Below are 17,923 nucleotides of genomic sequence, written 5' to 3'. Positions count from 1 at the left end.
GGCCGGTTGCTCCATTAGCATTGTTCCTTGATTGAATTTGGCCATGGAGTTGGTGAGAACAGCTAGGGTTGGGGATCATTCTTTGGGTTGGGGATCCTGAGAGGTGGCTGTTGTTCACAGAGTCAAGTACACTGTGCAAGCATGGTGTGGTCCTCAAGGCAAGGCTCCATCTAAGCCAGCCTGATGTGGTGAAGCTGATTGCTCTGACATTTGGCCTTCTACTTAGCCTGTGGGTCTGTGACGTCCATGGCTGGCGGAGACCCCGCCCCTTTGGGTGTGCCCAAGCACGGGGGGCTTACCCGGACGATGCGTGTCGGTCGTCGGCGAAAAGAAGACCGTGAGGCAGATATAGTGGATTTATACAGCCGGTTTACTCGTGTTAAGTTCTTCACACTCATGGGGCCTGTTACGTCACAGGCCCCTTTGTTTTACATAGACTGGTGGCGTCGGCGCATACCCGGCCCGTTCCCCACGACGGCCTGACCCCTTGAGGCTTCAGGCCTGGCTCTCCCGCTGCTGTCTGTCGGCCAGGGGTAGGGGTTCCCGAGAACTGCAGTACCTTGGCTGGGGGTCTGCTCAGCTGTCCTCAGGAGGGCCCCTTGTATCTCCGGTCTTGCCCCTCGAATCCCTGGCCTCCAATGGGGTTTGTTGAGAGGGGGTCCTGGCTGTTGTAGACTCGCCTCTCTGAGTTCTACCCCAGGACCCCAGGCATGACTAGGGTCTGGAGGCTCCCAGCCCCTGGCCCTTCTCTCCAGGGCTGAGCTCTGCCAACTTCCCTGAGGAGCCTCAGTTGTCTGGATGAGGCCGGGGTGGCTACCCCCTTTCGCCTCCTCTGGGATCCCTCTCCCGACTGGAGAGGAGCGACCTCTCCCTTCGCCTCCCAGCCTCCTTATGAGGCTCCTCTTGTTCTGCCCCGCCCTTTCCACCCACGTGCCTGCTGACTGCTCCCAGGAGGCACCAGGGCCTGCTCCCTGGGAAGGGAATTGGCTGGGGTCCCAGTCCTGATAATAGTCCTGTTTTACTCCGGAGGAGGCCCTTACCCCTGAGGAGGACCCTACTCCAGGTTGATCCCAAGCCACCTGGGCTGGGCCTAGGTGACAAACCCCCCCCCCCCCGTCAAGACCGGGGCCACGGAGTCAAGGGGCCACGGGTTCAGGGTGTCCTGCCGAGAAAGAAAGTCAGCGTTAGCATGCATCTTTCCCCTTCTATACTGCACCTTAAAGGCGTAGGGCTGTAGGGCCATGTACCACCGAGTTAGACGGGGGTTCGTGTCCTTCATACGGTGTAGCCAGGCCAGAGGGGCATGATCGGTGATCAGGGTAAAGGGAGCTCCCAATAGGTAATACTTGAGGGTTTGTAGGGCCCATTTGACGGCCAAGGCTTCCCTCTCGATCACCGAATATTGGCGTTCTGCTGGGGTGAGTTTCCTACTGAGGTACATCACGGGGTGTTCGTGCGGGGGATCCCCTTGGGCCAGTACTGCTCCCAATCCCACTCCTGAGGCATCTGTTTGCACCAGGAAGGGTTTGTCAAAATCAGGGGCTTGCAAGACTGGCTCGGCACATAACGCTGCCTTGATGCTCTGGAAGGCCCTTTCACAGTGCTCGGTCCATTCCAGCCTCCCTCCTGGTTTCCCCTTTAGCAAATCGGTGAGGGGGGCTGCCTTCGAGGCATAGTTGGGGATAAAAGCACGGTAGTACCCCGAGAGCCCCAGGAACCGACGCACCTCCCGCCGGTTTCGTGGCCTGGCCTGCCCTTGCAGCACCCGGACCTTGTCCATTACGGGCCGCACTTGGCCTCCTCCTACGATATGCCCCAGGTACTGGGTCTGTCTTAGCCCGACGGCACACTTGGCAGGGTTGGCTGTCAGCCCTGCCTGCCTCAATGCCTCTAAGACCGCCTCCAGGTCCCTCAGGTGTTGCCCCCAGTCTCTGCTGAAAACGATAATGTCATCGATATAAGCGGCCGCGTAGGCTTGGTGGTCCTGCAGCACCTGGTCCATTAGCCGCTGGAACGTGGCCGCTGCCCCATGCAACCCGAAGGGCATGCGTGTGAATTGAAACAACCCTTGGGGGGCGGCAAACGCCGTCTTTTCCCGGGAGGAAGGGGTCAAGGGGATTTGCCAGTATCCCTTGGTTAGGTCGAGTTTAGACAAGTATTGGGCACCCCCTAAACGTTCAAGCATTCCTGGGACGGCGGGCATGGGGTAGGCGTCGAAGCGCGACACCTCATTGACCTGTCGGAAGTCAATGCAGACCCTGGTAGAGCCGTCCGGCTTGGGAACCATGACGGGATGGCTTCTCCAGGGGCTGCGCGAGGGTTCAATCACCTCCAGGCGCCTCATCGCCTCTACCTCCTGGCGGAGGTTCTCTTCGAGATGTTTCGGCCACCTCCGTGAGGGCACCCGCACCACCCGCCCTTCCTGGGTCTCAATATGGTGGGTTGCTAGGTGGGTGCGCCCGGGGAGGGTTGAAAACACGTCCCCAAACTTGTTCTCGAGGTCCCTTACCTGTTCAACTTGGCTAGGCGTTAGTTCTCCCCCTGTGCCCACGGGGTGGACATTCCCTGCTTCTGTTCCCGAAGGCCCAAATTCCTCCTCCTCTCCTAGGAGGCATTCTTGTGCCCGCCAGGCCTTTAATAAATTGACATGGTATACTTGTAATTCGGGGTGGTGGTCTGGTCGGCGCAGCTCGTAATCAACAGGGCCCACTTGCCTTGTCACCTCGTAAGGCCCCTGCCACTGGGCTAATAGTTTGGAGTCAGTGGTGGGTAGCAGTAGCAACACCTGGTCCCCGGGGTGGAAGGACCGGGGCCTGACCCGGCGGTCATACTGGCCCTTTTGCACAAGTTGGGCTTCCCTCATATGTAGCCCCGCCCAGTCAGCTAACTGGGTCAGTCTCTCCCTCAACTCGGTCACATACTGGATGTAGGACTTGGGTTGCCCTCGTGGCCGCTCCCAGTCCTCCCTCACTAGGTCCAGTATGCCCTTGGGCTTGCGCCCAAACACCAGTTCAAACGGGGAGAACCCTGTCGATGCCTGGGGTACCTCCCGAACTGCAAACAACAAGGGGTCTAATAACTGGGCCCAACTGCCTGGTTGTTCTTGCACAAACCGGCGCAACATCCCCTTTAGGGTCTGGTTAAAACGCTCCACCAGCCCATTTGTCTGGGGGTGGTACACCGAGGTCCGCAATGGCCGTACCCGGAGGAGGTCCCACAGTTCTCTAAAAACGCGGCTCATAAAGTTGGTGCCTTGGTCAGTCACTACTTCACTTGGGAACCCTACCCGGGAAAATACCCGCAATAGCTCGCGGGCCACGGTCTGGGCCCCTGTTTTTCGTAGCGGGACGGCTTCTGGGTATCGGGTGGCATAGTCCACGATCACCAGGATGTGAGTAAAGCCGCCCCGGGCAGCCGGCAGCGGCCCTACCAGGTCTATGCCCACTCTCTCAAAGGGTACTCCTACCACCGGCAGAGGGATCAACCCCCCTCCGGGAGGGCCACGGGGTTGTACCCGTTGGCATTCCGGGCAACTCTCGCAGTACCGCTGCACTTGGCTGCGGATGCCAGGCCAGTAGAACCTCTGCGTTAGTCTCTGTAGTGTATTGCCTGCCGCTAGGTGCCCGGCGGTGGGGACACTATGTGCGATCCTGAGCGCATATGCACGCAAGGGTTGAGGTAGTACCAATTGGTCTACCTCTCGGTCTGCCTGAGGGTCACGGCCTACCCTGTACAGGACGTCCTGTTTGAACACGAATTTGATCCCCTCATCTCCCTGGGGAGGGTTGGCCGCCTGGTCTAATGCGGGACCCAGTGTGGGGTCCTCCCTCTGTAAGTCCCGCAAGTCTCTTTCCGGGGGGAAAGGGGCCGCGGCGTCCCCAGCCGCACCGTCCCTCACCTCTTCCCCAAGAGCCCCTTCTTGGGCCTCCGCCTGCACCAGAAGCGTGTTAAAGTGAGGCCAATCCCTCCCTATCACGGCCCCATAGTTAAGCTGGGGTACCACCCCAACCTGCAGGAACTGGCATGTCCCCTTGACCTGGACCTTGGCCCACCTCAGGCTATAGGGTCGGATGTCCCCATGGATACACCGGACGAACAGCGTGGCATCCAGGGGTTTGCCCCGGGCCTGTTGGACCAAGGTCCTGGTGCACCCCGAGTCCAACAAAGCCCACACGGGGCGTCCATCTACCCAGGCCTGCACCAGTGGGCGTGTTTCCTCCCGGGCCCCCCTTACCTGGGCAGCGGCCCACGTGTCTACGTGGGAACACTCCATGACCGGACAGTCTCTCCGGATATGGCCCGGCTGACCACAGGTAAAGCAAACGATAGGAGTGGTCCGGGCAGGTGGGAGGGTTGCTGTTCCTCCGAACCCTTGATCAGGTCGGTTTCTCGCATAGGGTGGCCGCGTCTTTGGTTCTGGTGGCGGATCTACTGGCCGGTGTGCCGGTCGCTCCTCACGGACCCTGCTGCGTATTGTGGGTGGTGCGTTGGCGGCTCGCCCGCGGCCCGGCCTCGAGGTGGCTCCGGGGTTCAGTCCCTGCACGCCGCTGGCAAAGCTGGTGCTGGTAGCCGCGTCATAGGTCTCCATGAGGGTGATGGCCTTTTCCAATGTGGTTGGCTGGTTACAAAGGACCCAATTCCGGGCTGCTTGTGGCAGAATAGAAAGGAAGTGCTCAATCAAAACGAGCTCGGCGACTTCCTGAGCTGATCGGACGGCTGGCTTGAGCCATCGCAGTCCGTTGCTGCGGATTCGGTTCCCCGCCAACCGAGCGCTGCTCCCCTGTGGTAGGTCGATTTCTCGCAGCCTCCTCCTGTACGTCTCTTCTGAGATGTTCAGGGTCCCCAGTATGGTTGCCTTTACGGTGGCGTACGAGGCCGCCTCGTCGGGGGTAAGGGTGTCTACGGCCTCTTGGGCCACCCCCGTGAGGCATGGCGTCAAGATTGCCGCCCATTGCGCGGGGGGCCATGCTGCTGCTGTCGCAATACGCTCGAAGGTGTTCAGATATGCCTCGGGGTCGTCCTCGGGCCCCATCTTCATCAAGCGGATGGGAGGGGTGCGATCCGGCCCTCCGACGGGGATCGCCGACCCAGCCGTGTGGGGTCCATGCTGGGGTACTGCCGTGGCCAGACTGTGCAATAAAGTCTGTTGCTGGTCTGCCAGTGTGACGAGCAACTGCTGTTGTCCTTCTGCCAGTTTTTGTTGCTGGACCATCCACCACCGTATCCATTCCGGTGGTCCCTCCCCTGCGGGCGCCCCCGGTCCCGCGGAGGGAGTGCCCGCATTCTCCACCATTGTGACGTCCATGGCTGGCGGAGACCCCGCCCCTTTGGGTGTGCCCAAGCACGGGGGGCTTACCCGGACGATGCGTGTCGGTCGTCGGCGAAAAGAAGACCGTGAGGCAGATATAGTGGATTTATACAGCCGGTTTACTCGTGTTAAGTTCTTCACACTCATGGGGCCTGTTACGTCACAGGCCCCTTTGTTTTACATAGACTGGTGGCGTCGGCGCATACCCGGCCCGTTCCCCACGACGGCCTGACCCCTTGAGGCTTCAGGCCTGGCTCTCCCGCTGCTGTCTGTCGGCCAGGGGTAGGGGTTCCCGAGAACTGCAGTACCTTGGCTGGGGGTCTGCTCAGCTGTCCTCAGGAGGGCCCCTTGTATCTCCGGTCTTGCCCCTCGAATCCCTGGCCTCCAATGGGGTTTGTTGAGAGGGGGTCCTGGCTGTTGTAGACTCGCCTCTCTGAGTTCTACCCCAGGACCCCAGGCATGACTAGGGTCTGGAGGCTCCCAGCCCCTGGCCCTTCTCTCCAGGGCTGAGCTCTGCCAACTTCCCTGAGGAGCCTCAGTTGTCTGGATGAGGCCGGGGTGGCTACCCCCTTTCGCCTCCTCTGGGATCCCTCTCCCGACTGGAGAGGAGCGACCTCTCCCTTCGCCTCCCAGCCTCCTTATGAGGCTCCTCTTGTTCTGCCCCGCCCTTTCCACCCACGTGCCTGCTGACTGCTCCCAGGAGGCACCAGGGCCTGCTCCCTGGGAAGGGAATTGGCTGGGGTCCCAGTCCTGATAATAGTCCTGTTTTACTCCGGAGGAGGCCCTTACCCCTGAGGAGGACCCTACTCCAGGTTGATCCCAAGCCACCTGGGCTGGGCCTAGGTGACAAACCCCCCCCCCCCCCGTCAAGACCGGGGCCACGGAGTCAAGGGGCCACGGGTTCAGGGTGTCCTGCCGAGAAAGAAAGTCAGCGTTAGCATGCATCTTTCCCCTTCTATACTGCACCTTAAAGGCGTAGGGCTGTAGGGCCATGTACCACCGAGTTAGACGGGGGTTCGTGTCCTTCATACGGTGTAGCCAGGCCAGAGGGGCATGATCGGTGATCAGGGTAAAGGGAGCTCCCAATAGGTAATACTTGAGGGTTTGTAGGGCCCATTTGACGGCCAAGGCTTCCCTCTCGATCACCGAATATTGGCGTTCTGCTGGGGTGAGTTTCCTACTGAGGTACATCACGGGGTGTTCGTGCGGGGGATCCCCTTGGGCCAGTACTGCTCCCAATCCCACTCCTGAGGCATCTGTTTGCACCAGGAAGGGTTTGTCAAAATCAGGGGCTTGCAAGACTGGCTCGGCACATAACGCTGCCTTGATGCTCTGGAAGGCCCTTTCACAGTGCTCGGTCCATTCCAGCCTCCCTCCTGGTTTCCCCTTTAGCAAATCGGTGAGGGGGGCTGCCTTCGAGGCATAGTTGGGGATAAAAGCACGGTAGTACCCCGAGAGCCCCAGGAACCGACGCACCTCCCGCCGGTTTCGTGGCCTGGCCTGCCCTTGCAGCACCCGGACCTTGTCCATTACGGGCCGCACTTGGCCTCCTCCTACGATATGCCCCAGGTACTGGGTCTGTCTTAGCCCGACGGCACACTTGGCAGGGTTGGCTGTCAGCCCTGCCTGCCTCAATGCCTCTAAGACCGCCTCCAGGTCCCTCAGGTGTTGCCCCCAGTCTCTGCTGAAAACGATAATGTCATCGATATAAGCGGCCGCGTAGGCTTGGTGGTCCTGCAGCACCTGGTCCATTAGCCGCTGGAACGTGGCCGCTGCCCCATGCAACCCGAAGGGCATGCGTGTGAATTGAAACAACCCTTGGGGGGCGGCAAACGCCGTCTTTTCCCGGGAGGAAGGGGTCAAGGGGATTTGCCAGTATCCCTTGGTTAGGTCGAGTTTAGACAAGTATTGGGCACCCCCTAAACGTTCAAGCATTCCTGGGACGGCGGGCATGGGGTAGGCGTCGAAGCGCGACACCTCATTGACCTGTCGGAAGTCAATGCAGACCCTGGTAGAGCCGTCCGGCTTGGGAACCATGACGGGATGGCTTCTCCAGGGGCTGCGCGAGGGTTCAATCACCTCCAGGCGCCTCATCGCCTCTACCTCCTGGCGGAGGTTCTCTTCGAGATGTTTCGGCCACCTCCGTGAGGGCACCCGCACCACCCGCCCTTCCTGGGTCTCAATATGGTGGGTTGCTAGGTGGGTGCGCCCGGGGAGGGTTGAAAACACGTCCCCAAACTTGTTCTCGAGGTCCCTTACCTGTTCAACTTGGCTAGGCGTTAGTTCTCCCCCTGTGCCCACGGGGTGGACATTCCCTGCTTCTGTTCCCGAAGGCCCAAATTCCTCCTCCTCTCCTAGGAGGCATTCTTGTGCCCGCCAGGCCTTTAATAAATTGACATGGTATACTTGTAATTCGGGGTGGTGGTCTGGTCGGCGCAGCTCGTAATCAACAGGGCCCACTTGCCTTGTCACCTCGTAAGGCCCCTGCCACTGGGCTAATAGTTTGGAGTCAGTGGTGGGTAGCAGTAGCAACACCTGGTCCCCGGGGTGGAAGGACCGGGGCCTGACCCGGCGGTCATACTGGCCCTTTTGCACAAGTTGGGCTTCCCTCATATGTAGCCCCGCCCAGTCAGCTAACTGGGTCAGTCTCTCCCTCAACTCGGTCACATACTGGATGTAGGACTTGGGTTGCCCTCGTGGCCGCTCCCAGTCCTCCCTCACTAGGTCCAGTATGCCCTTGGGCTTGCGCCCAAACACCAGTTCAAACGGGGAGAACCCTGTCGATGCCTGGGGTACCTCCCGAACTGCAAACAACAAGGGGTCTAATAACTGGGCCCAACTGCCTGGTTGTTCTTGCACAAACCGGCGCAACATCCCCTTTAGGGTCTGGTTAAAACGCTCCACCAGCCCATTTGTCTGGGGGTGGTACACCGAGGTCCGCAATGGCCGTACCCGGAGGAGGTCCCACAGTTCTCTAAAAACGCGGCTCATAAAGTTGGTGCCTTGGTCAGTCACTACTTCACTTGGGAACCCTACCCGGGAAAATACCCGCAATAGCTCGCGGGCCACGGTCTGGGCCCCTGTTTTTCGTAGCGGGACGGCTTCTGGGTATCGGGTGGCATAGTCCACGATCACCAGGATGTGAGTAAAGCCGCCCCGGGCAGCCGGCAGCGGCCCTACCAGGTCTATGCCCACTCTCTCAAAGGGTACTCCTACCACCGGCAGAGGGATCAACCCCCCTCCGGGAGGGCCACGGGGTTGTACCCGTTGGCATTCCGGGCAACTCTCGCAGTACCGCTGCACTTGGCTGCGGATGCCAGGCCAGTAGAACCTCTGCGTTAGTCTCTGTAGTGTATTGCCTGCCGCTAGGTGCCCGGCGGTGGGGACACTATGTGCGATCCTGAGCGCATATGCACGCAAGGGTTGAGGTAGTACCAATTGGTCTACCTCTCGGTCTGCCTGAGGGTCACGGCCTACCCTGTACAGGACGTCCTGTTTGAACACGAATTTGATCCCCTCATCTCCCTGGGGAGGGTTGGCCGCCTGGTCTAATGCGGGACCCAGTGTGGGGTCCTCCCTCTGTAAGTCCCGCAAGTCTCTTTCCGGGGGGAAAGGGGCCGCGGCGTCCCCAGCCGCACCGTCCCTCACCTCTTCCCCAAGAGCCCCTTCTTGGGCCTCCGCCTGCACCAGAAGCGTGTTAAAGTGAGGCCAATCCCTCCCTATCACGGCCCCATAGTTAAGCTGGGGTACCACCCCAACCTGCAGGAACTGGCATGTCCCCTTGACCTGGACCTTGGCCCACCTCAGGCTATAGGGTCGGATGTCCCCATGGATACACCGGACGAACAGCGTGGCATCCAGGGGTTTGCCCCGGGCCTGTTGGACCAAGGTCCTGGTGCACCCCGAGTCCAACAAAGCCCACACGGGGCGTCCATCTACCCAGGCCTGCACCAGTGGGCGTGTTTCCTCCCGGGCCCCCCTTACCTGGGCAGCGGCCCACGTGTCTACGTGGGAACACTCCATGACCGGACAGTCTCTCCGGATATGGCCCGGCTGACCACAGGTAAAGCAAACGATAGGAGTGGTCCGGGCAGGTGGGAGGGTTGCTGTTCCTCCGAACCCTTGATCAGGTCGGTTTCTCGCATAGGGTGGCCGCGTCTTTGGTTCTGGTGGCGGATCTACTGGCCGGTGTGCCGGTCGCTCCTCACGGACCCTGCTGCGTATTGTGGGTGGTGCGTTGGCGGCTCGCCCGCGGCCCGGCCTCGAGGTGGCTCCGGGGTTCAGTCCCTGCACGCCGCTGGCAAAGCTGGTGCTGGTAGCCGCGTCATAGGTCTCCATGAGGGTGATGGCCTTTTCCAATGTGGTTGGCTGGTTACAAAGGACCCAATTCCGGGCTGCTTGTGGCAGAATAGAAAGGAAGTGCTCAATCAAAACGAGCTCGGCGACTTCCTGAGCTGATCGGACGGCTGGCTTGAGCCATCGCAGTCCGTTGCTGCGGATTCGGTTCCCCGCCAACCGAGCGCTGCTCCCCTGTGGTAGGTCGATTTCTCGCAGCCTCCTCCTGTACGTCTCTTCTGAGATGTTCAGGGTCCCCAGTATGGTTGCCTTTACGGTGGCGTACGAGGCCGCCTCGTCGGGGGTAAGGGTGTCTACGGCCTCTTGGGCCACCCCCGTGAGGCATGGCGTCAAGATTGCCGCCCATTGCGCGGGGGGCCATGCTGCTGCTGTCGCAATACGCTCGAAGGTGTTCAGATATGCCTCGGGGTCGTCCTCGGGCCCCATCTTCATCAAGCGGATGGGAGGGGTGCGATCCGGCCCTCCGACGGGGATCGCCGACCCAGCCGTGTGGGGTCCATGCTGGGGTACTGCCGTGGCCAGACTGTGCAATAAAGTCTGTTGCTGGTCTGCCAGTGTGACGAGCAACTGCTGTTGTCCTTCTGCCAGTTTTTGTTGCTGGACCATCCACCACCGTATCCATTCCGGTGGTCCCTCCCCTGCGGGCGCCCCCGGTCCCGCGGAGGGAGTGCCCGCATTCTCCACCATTGTGACGTCCATGGCTGGCGGAGACCCCGCCCCTTTGGGTGTGCCCAAGCACGGGGGGCTTACCCGGACGATGCGTGTCGGTCGTCGGCGAAAAGAAGACCGTGAGGCAGATATAGTGGATTTATACAGCCGGTTTACTCGTGTTAAGTTCTTCACACTCATGGGGCCTGTTACGTCACAGGCCCCTTTGTTTTACATAGACTGGTGGCGTCGGCGCATACCCGGCCCGTTCCCCACGACGGCCTGACCCCTTGAGGCTTCAGGCCTGGCTCTCCCGCTGCTGTCTGTCGGCCAGGGGTAGGGGTTCCCGAGAACTGCAGTACCTTGGCTGGGGGTCTGCTCAGCTGTCCTCAGGAGGGCCCCTTGTATCTCCGGTCTTGCCCCTCGAATCCCTGGCCTCCAATGGGGTTTGTTGAGAGGGGGTCCTGGCTGTTGTAGACTCGCCTCTCTGAGTTCTACCCCAGGACCCCAGGCATGACTAGGGTCTGGAGGCTCCCAGCCCCTGGCCCTTCTCTCCAGGGCTGAGCTCTGCCAACTTCCCTGAGGAGCCTCAGTTGTCTGGATGAGGCCGGGGTGGCTACCCCCTTTCGCCTCCTCTGGGATCCCTCTCCCGACTGGAGAGGAGCGACCTCTCCCTTCGCCTCCCAGCCTCCTTATGAGGCTCCTCTTGTTCTGCCCCGCCCTTTCCACCCACGTGCCTGCTGACTGCTCCCAGGAGGCACCAGGGCCTGCTCCCTGGGAAGGGAATTGGCTGGGGTCCCAGTCCTGATAATAGTCCTGTTTTACTCCGGAGGAGGCCCTTACCCCTGAGGAGGACCCTACTCCAGGTTGATCCCAAGCCACCTGGGCTGGGCCTAGGTGACAGGGTCTGAGGCACTTTTCTGTCAATTTTGCTTCTGAATAATTTTCCTAGTCTGGCCTGTGCTCTCTTGGCAGCCACCTGGCATCAGGTTCATGTGTGCACATGAAAATAAAAGGCTTGTCAGGCAACAAAGGAGCTGGTTGTGGTTAGGGTTTATTAAACCTTTTCAGGAGTACATTGTTCTGATCTGTATTCATCCTTTTTCTATAGTTCAGTTTTATTTTCTCTGTGCTTAATAAGGGGCTTGAATTCACACTTTTCATCTTTCATTTTGTAGATCTCTGACCTCTATAAGAACCTAGAACATAAAGAAATAAAAATTCAGCAACTAGCAGACACAGTTAAAAAGTGTGAAAAAGAATTCAGGCAGTTTACCCAGCTGTTTGGTAAAAATAGCAACTTGCTCACAAGCACTCAGGTAAGATCAAGCCTTTGCTGCCTTATTAAAAACAATGCCAGTTCCATTCATTGTGCTATATCAGCAGTCTCCAAACTGTGGACTGCTACGTCCTGGAAAAGCTGTCCCTTCCATTCTGTTTCCATTCTGCGCTGTGGCCTCTTTCAGCACATCTGATCTTTCCCCAGCCTCATGCCAGCCACCCGCTTCCATCTCCGGTTGCCCCAGCCGCCTTTGTGCCCTGATTTTCCAGGGGGTGTGGCTGCCCAACTAGAGACCGGAGAAAGATCTGGTGTGTCAGAAGCTGCAACACGGAATGGAAAGCGCTTTGTGAGGACAGCTGTTTCAGGATGAAAGATCTGGCCCGTGGGCTGGGGTTTGGCACCTGCTGTGCTAGATTGTTGTGACCAATGAGTTCTGAATTTATTAGCCTGGGTTTATTTTCTTTTGTTTATAGTTCACTTGCATACTGACATGCAAAGCAGATTTTAAATTTAATGCTTTTATTGGCTAACTTCGTCCTGTGCTTCCAAATCTCATGTGTGTGGTGTTTAGATAGTGCCTGCATGCACCAAGTTATACCCAGACAACTGGGATGCCCCTGAAATACAAGGTCAGAAGTTGCATGTCCTCAATATATATACAGTCGTGCGCTGCTTAATGACAGGGATCGGGACCGTGATCCCGATCTACCGCAGGTAGAGATGGAAGTTACAGTTGGAACTCTGTCTTGCTCCTTTTCCCTCCTCCTGCTCCTTGTCTTCCTTGCATGGCAGTGGATTTTCTGTGAGGGGACAAAGACACACTTCAGCTTAATTTTATTAATTGGTGGTGGAAGGTTTAATCGATGGTTCTGTCTTTAATGTTATTAAAAGTTTGCTTGTCTTTTTTTCCCCCTCCCTCCTCCCCTGGGTTGTGTAACGTAAAGACTCTGGCAATTCATGTTGATAAATCTGCCTGCCTGGAAACGCAAGTGAGACAGCTGGTGCAAATGGCAAATCAGCAGCAGAACAAATTTGACCTGAGACCACTGCTGGAGACCATTGACGACATAAAACAAAAAGTAGCTTTCTTGGAATCGTTTGATCAGCGTTTAGGTATTTTAAGGACTCTTTTCTTCCTACAATTTTCTGATGTTACAGGCTTGACTGCCAACTCCCACTGCAAGGTCATGGGCAAATCAGCTATCAATCATTCGCTGTGTTGAGTCATTTAAGTAACTCTAGGATCAAAAAACCACCAGCTTGAAAAGAATGGGCAGCCCATTCCCATCCCTTGCCAGCAATTAGCCTTCATCACCATTGGCAGAGTGCACACTGCATGCTGTGGTGGGGGAGGGCTACCAGATGGTCTCTGGCCATTTGTGCCAGTGGCTCTGGAGCACCTGATAGCGGTGCACCTTTCATGCCGCCATAACTGGCCTTATAGCGAGATCTGCTGCTGTTGACCCAGGGTAAGATTGGGCCATAAGACACTTACCTGTTCATTCATTCACCAAGAAGCACAACAATTGCAAGTTAAGACATCCATCTTTACTACTTACATGGCACAAAAGTTAATGTTCTACTCTGGGTGGGCAACCTGCAGCCTTTTGCGTATTTGTCCATAAATACGTACTAAATCTGCCTTTCATTTCATGACAATGTCCAACCTCGGGTGTTTTTTTTCAGTAACTTTTATTTATTTTTCTTGTCATTGGCAACTCAGAAACTGGGAAATTGCCAACTTCCCAGTGACTCGCATGAAAAGGTTGGGGGAACATTAAGTTCAGGATGCTCTAGAAGCAGTGGCGCACTGACCCTTTTTCCCTATCTGCTTTCATTTGGGTTGGAGAAAGTGATAGAATCATTTGCTTTTACTTTTTGGTTAAACATACATAGGATTGTGCTAACAGTCATTGCCTCGGAGCTAACACAAGACTGTTGTCAGTGACTTGGGAAATGACTCGAGTCGGGTCTCGCTTTTGTGCATGCTTGCTTGCTTTTATCGCTACTTCCATGACTTGACTCATTTCTTAAGGACTTGGACTAGAGTCAAAATGACTCAAAAAACTGCTTTGGATGAGTCATGACTTGTTTGTGACTCAAGTCCTGGAGCAGAGACTATGGGCTCAACTTGAGACCTGGCACTGTGATTCCATCATATCCCTGGGTAGTATAAATAATTACACACCATGTCTAAACAGAGCAATGTCACTTTCATAAGTCTGCATGCAACTCTGAAAAACACGTATCCCTGATGTTCCATCTCTTTCTCCTCAAGTTGTTCTAGAAGACTTATCCAATCAACATGATGTCCACCTTGGTATCCACAGGACACAACTTAACAAAAATGAAGAACGGTTTAAGCTTTTGGAGGGTACAAGTTACAATGGGAAACTGATTTGGAAAATCACGGACTACAGAATGAAGAAAAAAGAGTCTGTGGAAGGCCGCACTGTTTCTATATTCAGCCAGCCATTTTACACCAGCCGCTGTGGGTACAGATTATGTGCCAGAGCATATCTGAATGGGGATGGATCGGGAAAAGGGACTTTCGTTTCCCTTTACTTTGTAGTGATGAGAGGGGAGTTTGATTCATTGTTACCATGGCCTTTCAAGCAAAAGGTTACACTTATGCTTCTGGACCAAAGTGGAAAGAAAAACCATATCGTCGAAACCTTTAAGGCTGACCCCCACAGCAGCAGCTTCAAAAGGCCTGAAGGGGAGATGAATATTGCCAGTGGGTGTCCTCGGTTTGTGGCACACAGTGTGCTGGAAAATACTAAAAATACCTATATCAAAGATGATACAATCTTCTTAAAAGTAGTAGTCGATTTAACTGACCTTGAGGAATTATGAGAAGAACCTGGAAGATAACTGCTTAAAGCTTTAAGAACATGATCTGGTGATCACTGGATTATTTCAGGTGATAGGAAAACCTGACCTTTTTTCAGCTGACCTATTTTTATACACTTTGGTACTTTTTCAAGGTTGCATTAAGGAAACTGTTGAGGTCCTAACAAGATGAATTTTTTAGCCTGTAGCAAAACATTGTGGCTTAAAAATTTTCAACACGTATTTGAACATTCCTAATTGAGTCACCATCTCATGTTTTTAGGTGATGCTATAGGATCTTTTGAAACTTGCAGGCAGATCTGTAGATTCCACTCAATTGTGAGCATTGCAAAAGGTGCTAATTACTAGGGATTGTTCATGCATTTCACAAAGCTCATGAAAATGAAAGAATACCAATGTGAAAGCCAGCTTGATCCCATGCATATTTACACAGAAGTATCACTTACAATGGGGATTACTTTCAAGTCAGTACACACATAATGGCCTTCTGAATAACTTCTTTAAAAAATCTGCTTCTTGTGAATGTGAAAGAATTGCTGAATAGGCCCTATTGACAATCCACATGATCTCAACATCATTTAGAAAGTGAAGGTTCAGTGGAGGAAATCCCTAGGTTATGTTTTAGTGGTAGCCATATGATTCTCTTGTGATACAAGCGCGTAATCTGACCACCCCAGTTCCACATAGATTGTTTAATGTGCATTGAATGAAACAGAGCTGAGCAGCTACAGTGGAATGGATATGGGCATATTTTACAAGCTCAATGGAGATGATAATTAGTTGGGTATTCAACCAGCTTATGAGGTTTGTAAGTATACTAGACCATTTAGTCTAACTGTTGCAAAACATAAGCAGAATCTTGAAATACTATTCAGCAAGTAAAGTTTCTGGTTTAGTTGTACATAAAAGGCATAGCAGAAGCATCAGACTTAACGCACAATCATAAGCTCCTCCTGAGCCTGTGGAGTGTGCTGTGCTGCTGTAGGCTGTTGCACAAGTGCTGTAAAGTGCTTCATGCCAGCATAGGAGTTAGAGGAAAGGCCTGCGCCATCCTACTGGTGCCAGTACAGACCTTCACACCGGAGGAGGTAAGCAGCAGGTGTGAGGGGGCAGGGGATGAGGCACACAGTATCCTGTCCCCCCCCCCTTCCCAGGCAACATCCACTGACATGGCTCCACTTGAACTTGCACCAGCAATTTAACAGGCACAAGTCTGAGTAGACCTGTTGCTGCAGCTGGGGCAAGGGGACAAATGTCTCCTTACCTTTGGGAGATCTCCAGTCTGCAAAATTCCTTCACAAGATACAGTGCAAGCCATGCTGGCCCCACTGCCTCAGCACAAATTTCAGTAGGATTGATCTGTCCCTGTTTCATAGTAGTAGGGTTAATTTCCAAGCTTATCGGACACTGCTGAGGACCAAATGAGGCAATTCTCTTTTAGACTTATGATTTTTCATCCCTCTGGGGCTTTGAAACCCCCACCTACCCTTTGTATCCCAACATAATCTGCTTACTGCACACATCAGAATACATGTGAGCACTAACAGCTACCTTTGAGTTTTGTGAATGACATAGACAAGTTCCATGCCCAGATAGGTTCTAGTACACAACATAGAAAAGCACTTTAAAAATTGTTCACCATTATTTCTTAATAGGTAAGATTGGGTGTAATGTTATCCCTCAGAGGAGAGTTTGATAGATCTATACACACAGAAAACACATTGTAATTAAAAATGTGTGGGTTTTTCAGATGGAAGCATAATTAAGCCTGCTGCCTTCATCTTTCATGCTATTTCTCTTCTGCAATATTAAGAGTGAGTCATTAGATGTGCATGCAGATGTGTGCTTTTAACCCTTGAATTGGTTATTATACAAACAGTGTAGAGGGAATTTTAGTGTTTAACCTGTGCTGCAGTTTGCAGCCTGCTCATGTAGCTTCCCTCATGCTATTTGTGAGGGGGAGCAGTCAGTGTCTGATCAGACACAGTAAGACTAAGAAATGTGAGCAGCTGAGAGATTCTGGAATGTGACTGTATTTTGCTTTGTTTTCTGCCTTTTTTCTTCAACTGATATTTGCCTCACTAAGATGTTAGAATTTATTGCACTGACGTAGTGAAGGCATTTTGAGCATGCAGGAGTCTGTGTTAATAGCTATGGAGGTAGCTTTTTCTGCATCTATGTGGAATATTTTCATATCAACTTGCATGCTCATCTTTTTGCCAGGAGAATTGTCACCTTAAAAGCACTGATTTTTCTACTATTTTTATTAAAAACAAACTTGTCTGTGTTTTAGTCATGGTAAAAATACAAGGAAGATTACAAAACATTTTCAGGGATATGAAATTTCAGTTTGGATAATCTGCCAGTTACTTTAAGAGCCTAGAGGAAGCAACAGATGCGTGCAGTGTGTGCTGCCTTTCAGCTCTGTGGTCCTAGTCCTTTTTTCCAGCCTTATTCCCTGACTGCTACCCAAAGATGGGCAAGGAGAATCCGTAGAGCACTGAGGGCCCAATCCTATCCAACTTTCCAACACTGATGCAGGCACAATGGAGTCCCGATGTAAAAGAACAAACATTCCCCTACTTTGAGGAGGCCTCCACGACTGCCCCTCCATTCTAAGATGCAGCATGTACACCATTGACATTGCTGGAAAGTTGGATAAGATTTGGCCCTGAGCCAGGAGGTGTGAGTGCATATTCCTAGTGGCCTCCAAGCTCTAAAAGCAACTTTTTTTTTCTAGATTGGGATCAAGCAATCCTGTTGTTTTTTATACCACTGCCTTGTTTTTAAAGTTTTTGTAAAAATTGCATCTTATTTATTAGAGGTTTCACATTTGTAATGTTGAAAATGTGAAGACTTAGGTAAGCTGTTTTTAATTGTTTACTAGAATTACTACTGCAGGGAGTTTGTAAATCCTTTCATTCATAGGATTAAAAAATGTATCTATATTTACAGTGCTGTGAATGGGAAAGTATAGATGATCCTGTTTTTAAAACAAACCCAAAAGTGCACTAATTTGTGACATGGTTTTTAGATAGCTTTGAAGTATTTATTGCTTTTGTTTTTGTTTGTGTTCAATTAAAAAAATTTTAAAATTGAGTTCTGAATTACATTATTTCAAGGTATAAATAATGCTGAAGTATTGAACTGTATTCAAATTAATGATTTTTTTAAAAAGGGGAACAAGGAAAGGTTAGGTACACACAACCCTCCTCCCATAAGATGCAGAGAGAGAGTTTTATTTTCACTGTTGCTACAGTAGTAAAGATTACTTGGCAAAGAAAGTTATATCTCATGAAAATAACACCATTTTGCCTGGGCTCTGTCAGACACTGCTCCCCACAGAGCTTCCACTGGTATGCAAGGTGGGGGAAATTATCAGCTGCATCTTCACAACTGTTCCTATTCTTCTAAAACAATCCTTTCAGAAATAAAAACACTTCTATTGAAAATATGTATGAGACACAAGATCTAGA

General features: G+C 53.4%; 1 protein-coding gene across 1 annotated transcript in view; it reads left to right on the top strand.

Annotated features, from left to right (window-relative positions):
- The window catches only part of TRAF5 (TNF receptor associated factor 5), a 52,670-nt gene extending 36,464 nt beyond the window's left edge, over window positions 1-16,206 (top strand). The window contains exons 9-11 of the mRNA XM_066621676.1: window positions 11,491-11,631; window positions 12,539-12,707; window positions 13,873-16,206. Coding sequence (XP_066477773.1) covers window positions 11,491-11,631; window positions 12,539-12,707; window positions 13,873-14,450 — 888 coding nt within the window. The 3' untranslated portion in view covers window positions 14,451-16,206. The remainder of the gene's footprint in view (window positions 1-11,490; window positions 11,632-12,538; window positions 12,708-13,872) is intronic.
- Window positions 16,207-17,923: the final 1,717 nt, after the last annotated feature.

Source organism: Tiliqua scincoides, chromosome 1 (assembly GCF_035046505.1).
Source record: "Tiliqua scincoides isolate rTilSci1 chromosome 1, rTilSci1.hap2, whole genome shotgun sequence".
In the NCBI taxonomy this organism is placed as follows: Eukaryota; Metazoa; Chordata; class Lepidosauria; order Squamata; family Scincidae; genus Tiliqua; species Tiliqua scincoides.
The sequence above is the reverse complement of the archived record's forward strand: the minus strand, read 5'-3'. Positions and strand labels throughout refer to the sequence as shown.